The following is a 17,610-nucleotide window of genomic DNA, read 5'->3' as shown; positions in this document are numbered from 1 at the left end:
AACCAAATTTTCAGATCATATATTGATTAGTTTGCAATCAAATTCATTGATAATTTTTAGATTTAATCTAAAACTGATGAAGATCATGTTGAACATATAAGGATAGCTTTAAATCTTTTAGAAAAATCAGTTGTTTGCAAAATTTTTAAAATGTAAATTTTAGCTAAAATGTGTTGCATTTTGAGGGCATATAATAAGTGGTTAAGGAATTTTAGTGGATCGTTAAAAGGTACAAATAATATTATAACGGCTTACACCAAAGAATGTTTTTAAGGTTCATTATTTTTTTGCTTTAGCTGGATATTATAAAATATTTGTTGAGGGATTCTCATATATAGCTTCGTCTTCATCAAAGATGATGATAAAAGATGTTAAATTTAAGTGAAAACTTGAATATGAAAATAATTTCAAGAATTAAAAAGACATCGGACAACTGCACCAACATTAACTATCCCATAAAGAATACAAGAATTTCAAATTCATAATAATGTGTCATAAAAAGGACTAGGGTGTGTTCTGATGCAAAATGAAAAACTATTTTCATGCATATCAAGATAATTAAAACCTCATGAAAGAAATTTTCCGTCTCATAATCTATAACTGGCAGCTGTAATATTAGCATTAAATATTTGGCGATACCATTTATATAAGGTGAAACGTGAAATATATAAGGAAGATCAAATTTAAAAACATATTAGAAAATCAACTCCTCCAATTGGTATATTGTTATTAGCAGTAGCAGTTGATAATTTTTATTTTGGGTTAGGCTTGAGAGATATGAGATTTTTTATTCGTGGGGTGGATTTCCCCTAAAATTAGATGACATTAAAGGATCCATAGTGAGATCTAGGTCCTCACCAAGATTGGCTTTCAGGTTTCTCCAATCCTTAACAGGCTATCAATTTTGTCCAAGGAAATCTAAAGCCACGAGGGAATTGTAAGGGTTTCAGGTGGAGGGAAATATTGAGGGCAACATTGCAAGCAATCTGTAGCTGAATCTGGTGGGAATTAGCTTAGAGAATAACCAACACGGGATGTGATCAGCAGCCAACTACATCCTTGAAATATTGCGTTTGCATTAAAATATCAAAAGAGCTACCAAACTATGCATGTAAGAGCATATGGTGTACAAAAATGTGGTCTATCTTCAACAAGTATAGAGGAGAGAACACAATGATCCTCTAGATGCGTCAAAATAAAAGATCCATGTAGAGAAAGTTGAGCAGAAGTATGTGCAGCTCGGTTGCACTCCCTTGGTATATAAAAACACATAACTTGTTTAAATATAGTAAGAAAAGCAAAATCCGGGGCAGCAAGTGGTTAATGTTCCCAGTGTCCTTCTTCATTGTAGCTTGCAAGGACCTAATGATATTGATGTTGTCTCTCTTTATTATTATGCCTTGCTACATCGGAGGGAAGGATGAATTATAGTTGAATTCTTTTCAAAAATCTTTTCCTTTTCTCAGTCCAGCATTGCGTACATAGATCTACATCAGAATTCAGGATGAATTACCATGAATCTTCAAATGTAAACTCTAAACTCCAGTCTGTTTTGGGACGAGCCCAATTGTTGATGCAAGAACATATCACACATCAGATTCTCTATTCTTAACTTTGCAACCCTTCCTTTTCAAATCGCCTTTTGAGCAGTTGATAGCTAACTTTGAAATTCCATTGCTTGCAGGGTTGCTGGAAGGATACCTCCTATTCATGTAGTGGAGCGGAAAGCAGGAGATAAGTTCGGTTGCAGGGAAGATTTGGGATAGGAAATGACACAACGCGCTGATTTTTCCTGCTGTCATCATTAAGAACTAGACTACAATTTTGCAGTCATTTAGAACAAAGACCTTCGGCATTACCTAGGAAGCAATTGTGTAATATAGTTCTTGCTTGTTATTGTGAATACTACTTTAATTTGTAATCAGTTTTATACATTTCTTTCTTCCTTATCAATTGATTATCAATAACAGATTTGAAAACCGTTAGACATAGTTGCAACTTTGTTCTTATCTCATATTAATACTAGAGCTTATCTTAGAATGCCGTCTATGAGAAACCAACTCGTCAGAATCAAGAACTAGTAATGGAGGGCTTGCATCGTGAAATTCAACAATTACAAAATTAGTAGCATATGAGAGACATAAGCAAGAGTCCTATTCAAATAAATCTAGTGACAATTGTTTCGATGGCATGAAGGAAAACCCTTTCCATGAGTGCTCTGAGAATCATCAAATGATGATGAACCTTTTCGTATACTGAAACCGATTAGACTTTATCAACATTTTGGGGTTAAAGTAATGACTTCATAATTTGCTATATATGATAGAATGCATATTTGAAATTGAAGATGCATGAAAAACTTGTAGCCATCAATTCGAGGAAACTTCTTGTATTTGGTTGGAAAATCTTAAGAGAGCATTAGCTAGAGAAGGTAGGATTAAAATTGTCAGGTGGGAAAAAAGATATCAAAAAAAGTATCTATCATTTCATTTAAGGCAAGATGTCTTTATTAAACTCCATAAATTTTGACAACAAAATTTGTCTATAGAAGACTATATATCTGAATTTGAATAAATGATGTTAAAATATAATCTTCTCCAACCTCTGAAGCACAAATCATTGCCCAATTTATAAGTGAGTTGCATCCTACAAATTCAAATACATATAACTACAAAGGTATTGAACCCTATCCGATGTAACTAAATTAACTCTTAAAGTAGAACGGCAATCAACTACTACCAAGAATTTTTCTTTGAGTGTAAGACAAGGATTTCGTAAGGTTCGCAAAAAAACTTTAGATGATCCACACCTTGTGTTTTCTTATAAAAAAAAACAACCAATCATCCACAAACTTCTACAGCAACAAAGCTACAATACTAACAATACATCAATAAAATGCTTTCAATTTTTCTGATTTAAATACACCAAATCGGTAAGGGTTGTGTTAGGTTATGTTTAGATGGTGCTCTTAAGACAGATGTGAAAATTAAATTAAGAGTGAAATATACCAAAACTTAAAGATTAAATCATAAGAAATATGAAAGGATCACAGCCAGAAATCAAGCAGCCCTAGCTTGTCGTGAGGAGCACAGGTGACCCACGTGTGAAAGGGAGGTTGGACCAAGCGAAAGACAAGTAGTTTTATATTTTTATTTATATAAATTATGTTATTAAATTAATTAAATTTTCTTAACTTTTAATAATTAATATCAGTGATTAATTGGACAAACAATTGCGAGAAATCGAGATCGATGTTTGTGAAATAAAGGAAGTGATTAATTGAATATTAGGGTTTACATTTTACTTATTAAAGAAAATTTTTAATCACATAACATCTAATTGCCATTAAAATTATTAATCATGAGGTATAGCCAGAAGAACATTCCAAGTTGGAGGATGAAAAAGATTGCAATGACAAGGTTAGTGTGTGATTGAAATTTTATTATAGTCAATTTAAACTAAATTATTAAATAGTAAAATTAGAATTTTATGAAATTTAACAAGGTATGTTAATTGAATGAATTATAAGTAATTGATATTTTGATAGAAAAAAAGAGGCGGTGAGGTAAAAGTTAGGGTTTGTAATTTTATCTTTTAATAAGTTAAATTAACATTAATTAATAATATTATTAATTTTTGTTTTTTGCCAATTTAATTAGGAAGCATAAAAGGAAGAATATTTGATTATAAATCGAGAAAGTTTTGCTATGTAAGACTTAGAGACCGAAATTGTTCTCTTTAATAGAATGAGAAAGAGACAAGCAAGCGAGATCAACGTGAGTAATTATATTCTAAATTTCAATAATATTTTTAATTATAAATATATTTCTTATTTTATTTATGTTCTAATACAATAAGATTTAAGTTAAAATAAATCCTTGATATTGTTAGATAAAAAAATATGTACGTTAAATAATTGCATAATAATTTTCCTATAAAATATTAGATTATTGAATGATATTTAAACTTTAATAGAGGTACATATATCATATTATTACATGACATTTAAATTATAATAGAGGTGCATTTATTAATTGATAGATAAATACAAATTATCTCATAAGAACAATGAAATGAAATGAAAATATTGTATATATGAAAGCTTGTATGTGCATTCTAAGAGAAAGAATTCACTTCATTATGAAACTGATGATTGATGTTTATATACTCACTTGTGTGGATGTTTGCCTTACTAACTTGAGCAATTATGAAATTTAGATCACTGACCACTGTGTCAATTAGAGAGTATCAGACAAGGACAAGTAGGCACTTTACCACCTCAAAGCAGTATCTAAGAGGAGTTATTCTAGAGAGTATCAGCAATTTAACTTCCCTTTTGATCTGGCTAAAGATTCGCTGATCAACCCATGATTAGGATTTGCAATGCATATCTATGAGCATCTTCATCATGTCTCGCATTTCCTCTATGCTCTCAAATTTGTTCTCCATATGGCTCTTTATGGAAGAAAGCATATCCTCTATGGTGGCAAATATTTCTTCCATTTGGTATCTAATTTGTCAAACTTCTTATCCCAGCACATCCACTTTCGTTGTTGTCATCCCTCCAAGTCTTGCTCTGATATCAATTTGATATGATCTGGAACCAAAAACAGGAAACAAACAGCAAATAGATTGCTCGAGAGAGATAAATAAACTCAAATGAGGACTACTAATAAAACCAATGAAAACAAACAAGATACAACGATGATCTATTATTAGAGAGGTAGATCATCTCTCCAAAAACCCTAAACGTCACTAGGAACACCATGAGAAAGAAAAAAACAACTACAGTCAAGCCAACTATAAAACAAACTCTACGTTGTTAGCCCTAATATAACTCAATCATAAACTCTTCAAAATTCTCCCCAAACTCATTTAATTTCTCCTCTTTGCAAGCGCAATTACAGCCTTTGTGGGGCGCACTTATTTGATGGACCCCTCTACGGCTACTCCATGTCATGCCTCCCTTGTTGAGTCGTTCGCCCCTTAGACAGCTGGGGTGGGTCGGTCGGCTGATTCCCGACCAATCCTACCTAAACCTGTTTAGTAACCGGCATAACACAATGTTATGGACTTATTCAAAGTCAACTAAATCGAACAAGCTCGTCATGGTAAGAAATGGTTGAGCAAAAGAATGACCGAACTAGAAGAGAAGTTTAATCCTGAATGGAGAATATGCATATCGCTAAACTTTTTGAGCAAATGAATTACTAAATTTAAAAGGGGTAATTTTTTTACAAAAATTTCTTGAATAATAAGTTTCTCTTTAAAAGCGCAAAGACAAACTTATGAAAGAGAGTTTCACAATATGTCTTAGGCAATTCATTTCATATAGCAATTCCACAACTATTTTGATTCAATACATGGCAAAAGCCAAAACTATTAGTTATATTTAATAAGCCGCTCTAGGTAGACATATAAACCAAAAAAATATCTAAACTTAGTTTGGCAATAAATAATAAACAATAAGAGAACTTCTGATTCGAGTATATACTCAAAAGCATCAATGTAAATGAGGGAGCTGATATATTTCATCTATGTTGTTTGTACGTAAAGTTAGGTTTTCTTCATTGCATAAAAGTATCTTGAATTTTTACTTAAATAAAATATATATGACTTACTGGAGCAAGTGATAATGCTTTTAACATCAAAGCTGCTCCTAAAATGTCCATAACAAAGCCGGCACTCCAGCTTTTATTAAAAAGATATGATTTAAGCACCTGCAAAGGAATAATTGAGAGAAGTTACTAAAACATAATCCATTTTGTCAGTTTAGTTTCGAACACACATGTAGATGACAATCTTGAGCACAAACGATTATATAAAAATAATAATAATAATAGTCAAAACATAGATGAGTGCCAAAATGGCTATTGTGTCAAGAAATTTAAGAAAATCTTTAGAAAACTCATCTTCATAATCAGCATTATCTCCATCTTTGACAAGTATCGCCTTAACTATTTGGGATTGGCTTTAAGAATCATCATTTTACATTTCTTCCTACTGAGTGTTGTATGATGTGTAAACCTCTTATGTGCAAATATTTTTGAAAAATTTTTATCTGTGTTACCTTAAGTCTAAATTTTTTCTTCATAATCCTCTGGCACAAGTTTTATCAAACCAGAAAGTTAGTGTATCTCTACACTACGTTATCTCTACACTACTTTGTTATGACCAAACTAACAATGTCTATGTTCCATTATCTCACATTAAGAAAAATGCTACCCCAATCATCATCATTAGAATTATCCCAATTAATTGGAGTCAGCTTTATGATCCTTTATGGTTCCCAGTTTCCTATTTGCTCCTAACAAATGTTATACAATATATTAAATCTATTATTCACAAATCATTTTTAACAACTTCTAGACAAGTAACCTTAAGTTTACCTGTTCTCTTTTCAAAGGCTAACACTAGTTTTAGCTACTTCACTATTGAGTGCATTTTTACCTCACGTTATATTATGTGGAAACAACATAAGGCAAAACTAAATTTTCTTTCAATAAACATCTGCAAATATAATCATTCTTAATTTTCTTAATTTTCTCACACATCCATCTTAGCATTCTTAAATCTTCCAAATACAAATTAGATACTAGGGCCTTCTTATTTTCCAACTTTCAAATCCAAACAATATAGTTGGCCTAATTGCAGTATTATAAATCTTTCTTTCAATTCACCAAGATATCATGTTATTGCATGATACTTCTGAGGCGTTCTACATTCCAACTATCTAGTCTTATCTTTAGAAATTATACATCCTCATCTAAATATTAGATATCCTTATCTATATCTTCACTCTTTTGTATAATAAATCCATATTTTACATATTACTTCTAAGAATAACTTGATATTACAATAATAATGATTAATAATTCTTAATATCATATCCACATAAATTAATTATCATACACTCATTTTTTTATTATACTAATGTTAAGTCCTCTATCATCAAAATATATTCTCCATAATTTTAATTTTTCACTGAAAATTTATATCATATGCAAAAAACATATATAAATGTATCTCTTTGAATATCACTTGCAAGCATCATCATAAATAATAAAAAATATGAACTCAATTTTAATTTTTGATGCTTACCATAACCATTGAAAGCTTCTAAATCACTGAACAACAAGTAATCTAAGTGATCCATGATTCATATTTTTTTAATAAAATCAATATAACTTCAATATGCATTTCTACTTTAATACATACCAAATCAATTATAAAGGTACTTCATCATATGCATTTTGAAAATAATTAAAAAATCATATGAGAACCTTATTATTTTACTCTTTAAGTTGTTTATTAATTATCTCTACACAAATTTTTTAATAATATAGCATCTTAGCCTGATACATAATTGGTTCTCCGAAATCAATGTAATTTTTTTAAGCCTACGTTTCATTACTCAATCTTATATCATTATTGTATAGCTAAATTATTTATCTATAGTTATGCAATCTTTAACATCTCCTTAATGCATAAATATTGGTACAAAAACATTTTTATCACCTATAATTTGACATTGGCTTAGTCTTCAAAATTCTATTAAAAAGATAATGTCAACTAAAATATTGCGTTATCCACTATAAGCCTCAAAATATCAATACATATCTCACTCAGATATGAATTCATATGGAACTTCTTCAAATAGAGCTCACTTTTTTAGATCAATCCATAGTGTATTGCAATACATTGCACAATATACCTTTTTGAAATAATATATTCCTTAAAACTCTCATTAAATAATTTTTGGAAGTAGTATTTACATCTTTTTATGTATATTCATTTTTAACTAAGATCGGTATTATCTTCAATTATAATGCATCTAACTCAATCAATATCTCTAGATCTCTAAATTCTTTCTTAAAATATTGCATACATCTCATTTTATCCTCCCTTAATATTAAGCATATTATATAAATTCAAAAAATTTATAGCTTTTATTATGCTCGCTCACTCTTTAAAAGACTTCTAGCTTCCTTATAATCCTTATAAAACTCAATAAAAATAAATTTTATAACCTTTTAAGAGAACAATTCTTTTATTCTTTTTGTAATCTTTTGTGCCATCATGTGAAACTAGAAACACCAACTTTGATTGTCTGGTCAAAAAACTAACACTTGTAGTTTTTACATGTATCTTTGCATACAACAACATCAACAAGCCTTTATCCGGCTACATGAATCCTTTCTCTCCACTGTGTCCTATTGAGTGTCATATTTTCATTTAATCCTAAAATATTAAGATTATTTTTTCTCTACTTTCATAACATAAGTCAAATCTAAAACATCTACTATCCTAACTAGATCATCAGATGGTCGGCATTTTATGTGACCAAACCATCTAAGATACACTTGTATCTCATTGGGTTGCACCAAACCTTTCACGAATATATTCTTTTTGTGATTCTCTCTAAGTATAAAAACACTCATCCACCTAAGCATTCTCGTCTCAGCAATGCAAAACTTAGTTTTATGCTTCTCTTTTATAGGCCAACATTCTGCATCATAAAGCATTACATGTGTCTTATATGCATCCTAAAAATTCTACTCCCGACAAGTATGTTACCAACCTCCCAATGTCATCTACATATTTTTCACTAGACTTTATATGCATCCTAAAAATTCTACTCCCGACAAGTATGTCACCAACCTCCCAATGTCATCTACATATTTTTCACTAGTTTGTTGCCACCCCTATTCATTATACAATTATATGGTTCCATGGTGTTAAGTGTATCTCTAATTCTTCTCATTCATTCATCAGGTGTAGAGAAAAAGATCAAAGAGATAACTAGTGGAGTAATAGAAGGTTATTAGTTACTTTAACTGATGTCATATAGAGCGATTTCTCCACTAGGTGGTTGGCAAAGAGCATTGAAGAGTCAAATGTAACATTTAGAAGCTAGAGGTATATGCACAAGAGAAAATCAATGGCAATCACAATGACAAGTGGCTAATGAGATGGTATGATATAAGAGGTGACATTCATTCCTCTATCACCGGTGAGTATATTCAATGAAAAGCTCATGCTTCAATATGGAGAGAGAATAAAGGAGATAGAGAAGTGAAAGAATAATAATAAAATTAAAGCAAAAAAATATATTTGGATATACAAATAATTTATATCATATTTATCTCTAAATGCAATGAATATCTCTCAAAATAGTAGTGGATGCAAATGACTTCATCATAACACATAAATATCTTATCTTTTTTTTATGATTTTCTTTCTTGAAAATTATTTTTCACATTCTCGTGATTGTCATTTCTCTAAAGTGTGTGCTTTTCCCAACACCTCACTTCATTACTAAATCTCCTTATTTATGTACCATGTATTTCTAAACTATCCTAAAACATCAATGAAAATCTTCTTAATGGCTATTCTATCTAATCCAAAATCAGATTTGGCTCAAATAAAAATTTTCAATTTTCCTCCAAACCATGCTATCTTGAAAGATTAGTAATTGCTCAGTTTTTAAAATTTAATCACTTTCTAAGTTCGATAATTTATTTTCATTTTTTTTCTTTATGTCCTTAAGATAAGATACTCCCACCATCCATATAATATAATTATTATTTACTTTTGCTACATATCCATCTTATAAAATTCTCATTGCTAACAGGTCAACTTGGGCATCAAGAACTTCATTAAAACAAATCTACACAACATAGCCAACCTAAACTCTTCATAAGTTTTATAATCACGTAATAGTCTTGAGGTGCATCCCAATTTAATCACCAAACCATAATGCTATAAGTTATATGCTCATCTTTTCTCTTCTATATAACACGTCGAGGATATCAAATCGGCCACCTAGATATTTAACATGATTGACGATTCTTTAGAGAATTAGTAAAAGTAGTTACATAACATTCCTTTAGGAAAGAAATGCAAAAAGAAATTTTCAATAAGGAATAATAAGTTCCAATAGAAAAAATAATTAGCCTCAATATATAAGCAATATCAAAGTCCTTAGGGTCAATTTCAACACCCTAAACCCATGAAAAGTTGATATCAATTAAGGGTTATGCATGTGTGCCAAAAAAGTTGATGTAAGCAAAAGAATTGCATGAAAAATAATAGGAAATAAATGAAAATTAAAGTTTTTTGGCGTTAGTTGAAGTAAAAGTTAATGTATTTATGATTTACTTCAACGAGGGATTCTTTCTTTTTAGCAACGGCTAAGCCATGCACAAGGGGGAACGACACACTAAACCCACTAGACCCCTCTCAACAGTTGAAAAGCCAAAAATCTTTTATTCTAGACCATATTGTGATAGTCCTAGTGTGCTCCTCAGTGGAAGTATCTCTTGCAGGGATGGATTATGTTGTTAAATTTAATCAGGAAATATCTCCTTATAAAAATATTGAGAGTCAAAAATAGAAGAGGGAGTTTTAGGAAAATTATACTATTTCTCTACTTCGAAAGGTGCCAATCAACTGCAGCCATCCCAAGCCTCAGCAGCACGGGATTCTTCTTATTTATCACAAACCACCAACCAAATCCCCCAAAATATATCATATATTTCATCTTTATATACAAGTAAAATGTCACTATTAGCAGAGCACAACTCCCCAAGTGATAAAAAAGATTATATGCAAAACAAAAAAGTACTTAGAAGAGAACATGTCGGTTATCTTCTCAAATAAAAATCTTGATTAATGCACGCCTGAATGATACACAGAACAGCAAACAATCCACACCCTAGCACCCCAAACCACAAATCCAACATCTTGCCCAGATTCTAATATATCCAAAAGATTGAAATCCCAAACTCAATACCCTGGCCTATACCAACTCAAGACAAGAGTTTAACACAAATCCATAGAAAAGAACTAAACAGGCTCCAAAAGGGAGAAAAAAATGAAACCAGAGAAATTGTACGACTATCAAATCAATCCTCTCCTCATTAGGATTCAATTCCCTACCTTGGGCCTGAGAGAGAGCGGAGGGAGGACAACCGTCCCCTTCTTCTGGAGGACCTTGCCGATGTTGTTCCCCGCTGTCGCCATCAACGTCAGGCATATCGACTCCCACATCGTCCTTTGACCCTTTCTTCAATCCCTTGATTGTCTCTTTTTACGTTGATTGCTTCCAATCCCGTTAAAATTAGGGAGTTCTACAAATTAATTTGTGCGCATGAAGGTGGTGATTTGCACGCCGGGAGACCTCTTGCCTTCTCTTTTGTTCTTTTGTTCAACTTGCATCGCTACGAATAGAAGATTAACCTGACAACCTTTTAGACCCAACGGCCTAATATACAATGGGAATTTTTAATTTATACGCCCTACAATATCTAAAATTCAAGATATATATTGGTTACTTAAATTTATAAGAAAACATATATTCATAAATTTATTTAGACTAAAATATCCTAAATTTTTCAAGAGACATCCAAGAATTATATAAATAAATTTTCAAGAAAAAAAGTTCCTTAAGAAGTTGCCCATCCCTTTCTATTCTCGGAATCCTTTTGAATCCAATTGAATATCAGCCATGAGTAATAATTTTGAGTCCAAAGTTTTAAAGCTAAAATTTTCTCTACCTTTAGCTAGTTTTTCACAATTAATGATGTTATGTGTTTCATGTTTCTATGTTTCAAAATGTGGGCACCAAAATTTTGAAATGTCCTGGCCTCTCTCGAAAAGAAAGAAAATGAAACGAGAATGAGGGAGTTTATCGTGAAGTTCTGAGTCAAATTTTAAAAACATAAGACAACTGGGATTGTAGAAAAGACACTACTCAAAGATTTTGCCCTCATTTTACGGGAACTATAAAATTTGTGTTCTAGGTTTCCAATAAGTGTGAGCCCCTATGGTTAATTACCCTTCCCAATACCAAGAAAGCACTTTCAATTTAGGATGCATATTAGGTGCTAAGTATTTAAGCTTAGCTTATAGTTGCAGTGGTTGGGACTTTTGATGTCGTCACACAACAGAACTTTTAGAGGACTTCTATCTTGATAACCATACACAATATTTTGGAGAATAATATATCTTCCCAATGGAAGAAAATATTACCTTAGAAATGGGTCTGATCGCATGGATGATGAAAGACTTTGCAGTCTACTGAATCTGGGTTTTTTCCCTTACATTGCAAGTATAATAAGTTGTATTTTTTTGGAGCCTCATTCCCTATAAGAGCAAAATCTCGTACTTAATTACATCTCTAAAGCCACGAGCCATAAAAAAACTCTAGATTAATGCAATGAGTCAAATCTTCATAGGTCAGACTTTCGTAATTGGAGTGGTTCAAGATGAGTAGAGCATCCAAATTGGAAGGATTAAGCTCAAAGGGATCGGGCTTACAGTCGGATGACAATGTGCCATGGGAAAGGCATGAATGAAGGGATCAACTATCAAATAGAGGAGTTTATACCCGAATAATAATGGTTAAAGTGTTGGAAAAAGACTGGTGATGAATTTGATTTAATCAAGTGAGGTTAAAAGGTGAAACAGGAATACTTGATTTGACTAACATAAATGATAGGAATCCATAAGCTAAGGACAGAGTCAAGTAAGAATGATTTCTAGATAAGAAGTGAAACCTATACTCTATAAGAAATTCTAAGAGGTGGAATAACCTAGATTTTGATAATAATGCCCCCGGTCTGGATTCTCATTGATTTTCATCATCCCATGAACAATGATATCTATCAAATATAACCAACCTTATAACCAAAAATCCGCATTAAATGTCATAGCATGGAGGACTAATAATTTCAAAGCGGACTGAAATACATTTATTAGTAACCGTGGGATACGTCATTCTAAGGTATTCCCTTTGGACTTAGGGGTAGTTTTATTATTTGTATGTCCTAGTCTTTAGCTTTAATTAGAGAACCCATCAAATTATCCTAGGTTTAAAACAAGAAATGACCTATGAAACAAAGCAAAAAACATGAATTTAGCCTTAGATTAAAATTGGGTTAGGATTGAGCTGAGGTGTGATATGGATCAACTGGTTTGATATTTGGATTGAGCTAGGTTGGACCTAGGTTGACTTTGATTGATTTGGGTTGATCTGGGTTAGACCTGGGTAGGACCTGCGTTGACTTGGGTTGACCCAGGTTGACTTTAGTTAGCTCAAGTTAGGTTAGATCAGACCTAAATTGAATTAGGTTAGAGCTGGGTTAGGTCAGCTCAGACCTGGGTTTGAGTTAAACACAGATCGGGTTAAGCCTACTATTGGGTTATGGTTACGCTAGGGTTTAGCTTAGGGTTAAACCTACTGTTGGGTTAGGGTTAAGATAAAGTTTAGGTTAGGTCAAGGTTTAAGTTAAGGTTAAGCTTATTGATGGGTAGGGTTAGGCTTAGTTCAGGTCACTTGAGTCAAATCCAAGTCTAATTCAAGATTATTGAATGCGTTGACCTATCCCGAACTGAAACTCCAAAATAAATGCTTTAATTAACAAAGGAAGGAAGAGGAGACTTATCGAAGAAGAGTGTGACCAATGGAGGAGGAAGCTCGTCGGAAGATTTCTTCTTCCATCTTTTGCCTCTATTCAAGTTGTCTGAAGTAAGTGTCAGAGTCTGTGGAGAATGGAGAGTGTGTTATGCAGAGTGTCAGAGACACTTAATTATAGACTGGGAAGGCAGTAGTAGAGGCCTCCGTGGCCATCGATTTGGGTGTGAGTCGATGGTCATGATTAGTCCAACGGTTGGAGGTGCCGCAGATGGCTGTCGATGAAATGATGCACTAGTTCATGCTCGGATCCATGGATAAAGGCTTCAGATCACTTGTGTGGCACAAAAAGTGATCACTTTAATATACTTGGGCGTGGTCACACCCAGGCCTGACATGATCACGCTCAGGCCTAGCAAGATCACACTATGCAAAACATGGGCATGTACCATTTTTGTTTAGTGTGACCACACCAAATCAAAGGGTAATGTTCTTGCAAGTCAGAGTTGAAAAAAAAAAGAGGTCAACAAATGTGCCCTCATTATGTGTGGCAAATTGTTGAAAGTACAGCACACATATTAGTGTTGACTGTAATGATCAATAAAGTTTAAAGGATATATGATTTAATTTGACTACGTCAACGATTTGGAGTTAGAGTATTGTGAATTAAATTGGTTGGGGATCCACAGGAGAATTCAAATTTAACTAAACATGTTTGGGTGGAAACCAACGTGAATTTACAACCAACTGAGGAGGTGAACAAGATGACTAGATCAGGAAGGACAATGCTGGAACCATCATTCAACCTGAGAGCTAGTCAAAGGAGGATCAGAAGTTCTAGCCATACTAGAGAGGAAAGCACTGGGACTAACATCCAACCTAAGAGGTAGGACGAATGACTAGGTTAGGAAGGATTATGCAAGAGCTTATCATTCATCCAATAAAAATAAATTGATAGAATATGTCTATACCAAAAAGGAAAGTAGGGGACAAGCATCTAACCTAATAGATTGACAAAATGCCTAGATCAAGAAGGTCAGCACTGCAGCTAATCATTCATCTTGAAAGCTAATCAAGAAAATTTAGAAAATGTGTATATACCACAAAGGAAATCATAGAGACTAACATCCAATCTTAGAGAAAGATGAAATGACTAGATCATGAAGGACAATGATCTCGACTTTTATGACAGTACTACGAAATATGTGTGGTTATATTCTCAATTTCCTTTATTTATATTTCTTTCTTTGCAATGATGCCAAAAACTTGACTTCGAAGTAAATAAGAATGCAACTAACATATTTAAGTATTGGGATACTACGTAAATATATGTATCATTATCAAGTAATATATGACTTTTTTATTAAGCCCAGAGAGTACTACAAATTTTTAAGAAGATATTAGATAACAAACTCTACTTCGAAAAATATTCTTACTCAAACTATTGATGATATAATGGGAATAAAAAATTGATTCTTTTTGGTAATTTTTGATAAATGAAAATAAAGTAAAAAACTAAATAAATTTAACTAGATATTTGTAAGATGAAGGAAATAAAAATAAAATATTTTTTTCTTATCATGAATTAATAAAAAGTATAAGATTTTTTTTTGCGGATGTATTCAAATTGTGTTTTTCCAAATAGGAGTAATATTATTCCTTACATTTATTAGAGATGCTATAAGGAACATTGGATAATTTATAGTTTGAATAGTCCTGAAGACATGCTAGGTAAGAAAGATACTAGCTCTCACTCTAGAGTTCCCTCTTCTCTCTCCACCTGGGGGCTAACATCTCGTATCAAGACCTAAAATAATAAACCAAATTTGGGGCTTTAACCTGTCACTCTAAAGTCCTCTAATTCTACACGCTTCAAACTTTATTTTTTTATTTATTTGCACTCAATCATATGAATTACATTCTCATCCATACAATCTCATGTAATTCTTACCATTAGTTGACTGAGATAATACAATCTCGAATCTTACATGTTCTCACAACAAATATTAATATCTTAATTGGCCAAATCAAGAAGTAAATGAAGTACAAGGATTGAATCATCACAACTTATTATGGCATTAACGATAAATACTTCACACAATTTCTGTCCAAAATATAATTACTTATAATTTTAAGGAAAAAGATTAAGAAAAAAACTCAAAATTCATGGAGAAAACACAACAACACTTAAGTTTAAAAGTAGAAATCATGTAAACACACAAGAAGTGTAAATTAAAACTAAATTCAGTCACAAAGGTAAAAACTTATCTCAAATTCCTCTCAACCAAACTCTTGAAGTTTCATTGAATTTCTTCATTTCTCTTGCAATACTCTATACTAACACAACTACAACTTCTCCCTTTCTTCTCTCTAAAAGTATCCTAATTAATCTATGATGAGAGTGGTTGAAAGAATTCTCAAAGAGAGGGGGTGGCAGTGACTTCTTCAATTCAATCTAAGTCCTTTTATAATTTTCCAAAAAGTGGTTTGGTGTCTCTTAAAAAATGTGTCCACATTTAATGAATCTTCCAATAGTTGCCTCTTTTAGGCCATTGAATGTATTTTTGTGTCCATTAACTATAATCCACGTTTTCACTAAAGTTGCTTCAAACGACCCTCCAAAAATTCGTCCAAATTCATTGAATTTTCAAATAACTAACTCTACCGCGTAAGTGCGAGGTATTCGGCGCTTAGGCGTGACCTTATCTTTTCTCTTGGCGCTTAAGCACTGGTCCTGAGCACTTAGGTGTCACAGGTCATTTGTACACCTTCTTAATTTTTTTCTCTAAATTTGATCATTTTTCACTCCTTTCATCATTTTTCATCCATCCTTTCATCCTTTCATCATTTTTCATCCATTTGACTGTACCTAAAAGAAAAACACACAAATATCTACCATTAAAGCACAATATCCTAAAAAATAGGTATAAAAATGTGTACATAAATGCTATATACTTTATGTGTATCAAACAGCTCTGTAACTTATCATTCATCATGAAAACTAGTCAGGAAAATTGAGAAAATGTGTCTATACTAAGAAGAAATAACAAGAACTAACATCCAATCCTAGAGATAGACGGAATGAGTAGATCAGGAAGGAAAACACTAAAGCTTATAATTCATCCTGAAATTTAGTTAGGGAAACTAAGAAAATGTGTCTATACAAGGAAGAAAAATGCAGGAACTTCATCTAATCCTAAAGATAGATGGAGTGACTAAATCAGAAAGGACAGGGCTAGAGCTTATCATTCTTCCTAAAAGCTAGTCAAGGAAATAGAGAAAATATTTCTACACTAGAAAAGAAAGTGTTGGGACTAACATCCAATTCTAGAGATAGATAGAATGAATACGTTAGGAAGGACAATGCTACAGTTTGTCATTCATCTTGAAAGCTAGTGAGGGAAACTAAGAAAATGTGTCTACAATAAGACATAATTTACGGGGACTAACATCCAAGTGCCTCTGCTTGATCTTTTTAGGCAGACTTACATGTCATATCCTTGTGAGGTTTATCACACATAGGTTCTCCATGTTTTTCTTTTTCTATTATCCATCACTTTGCCCTATGTATGCCTTTTTTTGTTCCTTTCTTCTTTGAGTCATTCATATGACCTAAAAGAGAGATTTATTTGAGAAGGGAAGTATATGACGATTAATAGGCTGATGACTCCTTCAAAAATAAAAGAGAGAAAAAACGAATTTAGTCAAACTAACAAATCCATTGAGGATGAGGCTTTCTCTTCACAATAGGGTTTTTGCTCTTGCAAAATTTAGTGTCTTTTTAAGATCAACAACTCTTGTGAGGAATAATCCACCTCTTATCATATATGGAGTTTTTAGGACATGTTGAATTCTACAAGCGATATATTGAAAACTTTTTAAAAATTGCTAAGCCTTCATCAATTTTTAAATCTGATGAAGAATGCCAAAAAGCTTTTGAGTTATTAAAAGAAAAATTAGTCACTGCACCAATTATAGTTTCACCAGATTGGGAAAACCTTTTAATTGATGTGTGATTCTAGTGATTATGCTATTAGAGTTGTTTTAGGACAAAGATATGATAAAATTTTTAAAGTAATCTACTATGCTAGTAGAACTCTTAATGAAGCTCAAATTAATTATACAACAACTGAAAAAGAGTTATTAACAATAGTATATGCTTTTGATAAATTTAGATCAAACTTAATTGAAAC

At 32.2% G+C, this 17,610-nt stretch overlaps 1 protein-coding gene across 4 annotated transcripts in view; it reads right to left on the bottom strand.

The window, feature by feature from the left end:
• Window positions 1-11,248, bottom strand: part of LOC110036856 (probable magnesium transporter NIPA9) — a 100,267-nt gene extending 89,019 nt beyond the window's left edge. The window contains exons 1-2 of one of the 4 annotated variants that reach the window (XM_020741404.1): window positions 10,942-11,248; window positions 5,622-5,720 (exon numbers count right to left, since the gene is read on the bottom strand). In XM_020741404.1, the coding sequence (XP_020597063.1) occupies window positions 5,622-5,720; window positions 10,942-11,052 (210 nt within the window). In that variant the 5' untranslated portion in view covers window positions 11,053-11,248. Of the gene's footprint in view, window positions 1-4,172; window positions 4,567-5,621; window positions 5,721-10,941 lie in introns of those variants that run through there. The other 3 variants (XM_020741405.1, XM_020741406.1, XM_020741407.1) reach the window with 3 other exon arrangements.
• Between the last annotated feature and the right edge of the window lie 6,362 nt (window positions 11,249-17,610).

Source organism: Phalaenopsis equestris, unplaced genomic scaffold (assembly GCF_001263595.1).
Source record: "Phalaenopsis equestris unplaced genomic scaffold, ASM126359v1 Scaffold211846, whole genome shotgun sequence".
Classification (NCBI taxonomy): domain Eukaryota; kingdom Viridiplantae; phylum Streptophyta; class Magnoliopsida; order Asparagales; family Orchidaceae; genus Phalaenopsis; species Phalaenopsis equestris.
The sequence above is the reverse complement of the archived record's forward strand: the minus strand, read 5'-3'. Positions and strand labels throughout refer to the sequence as shown.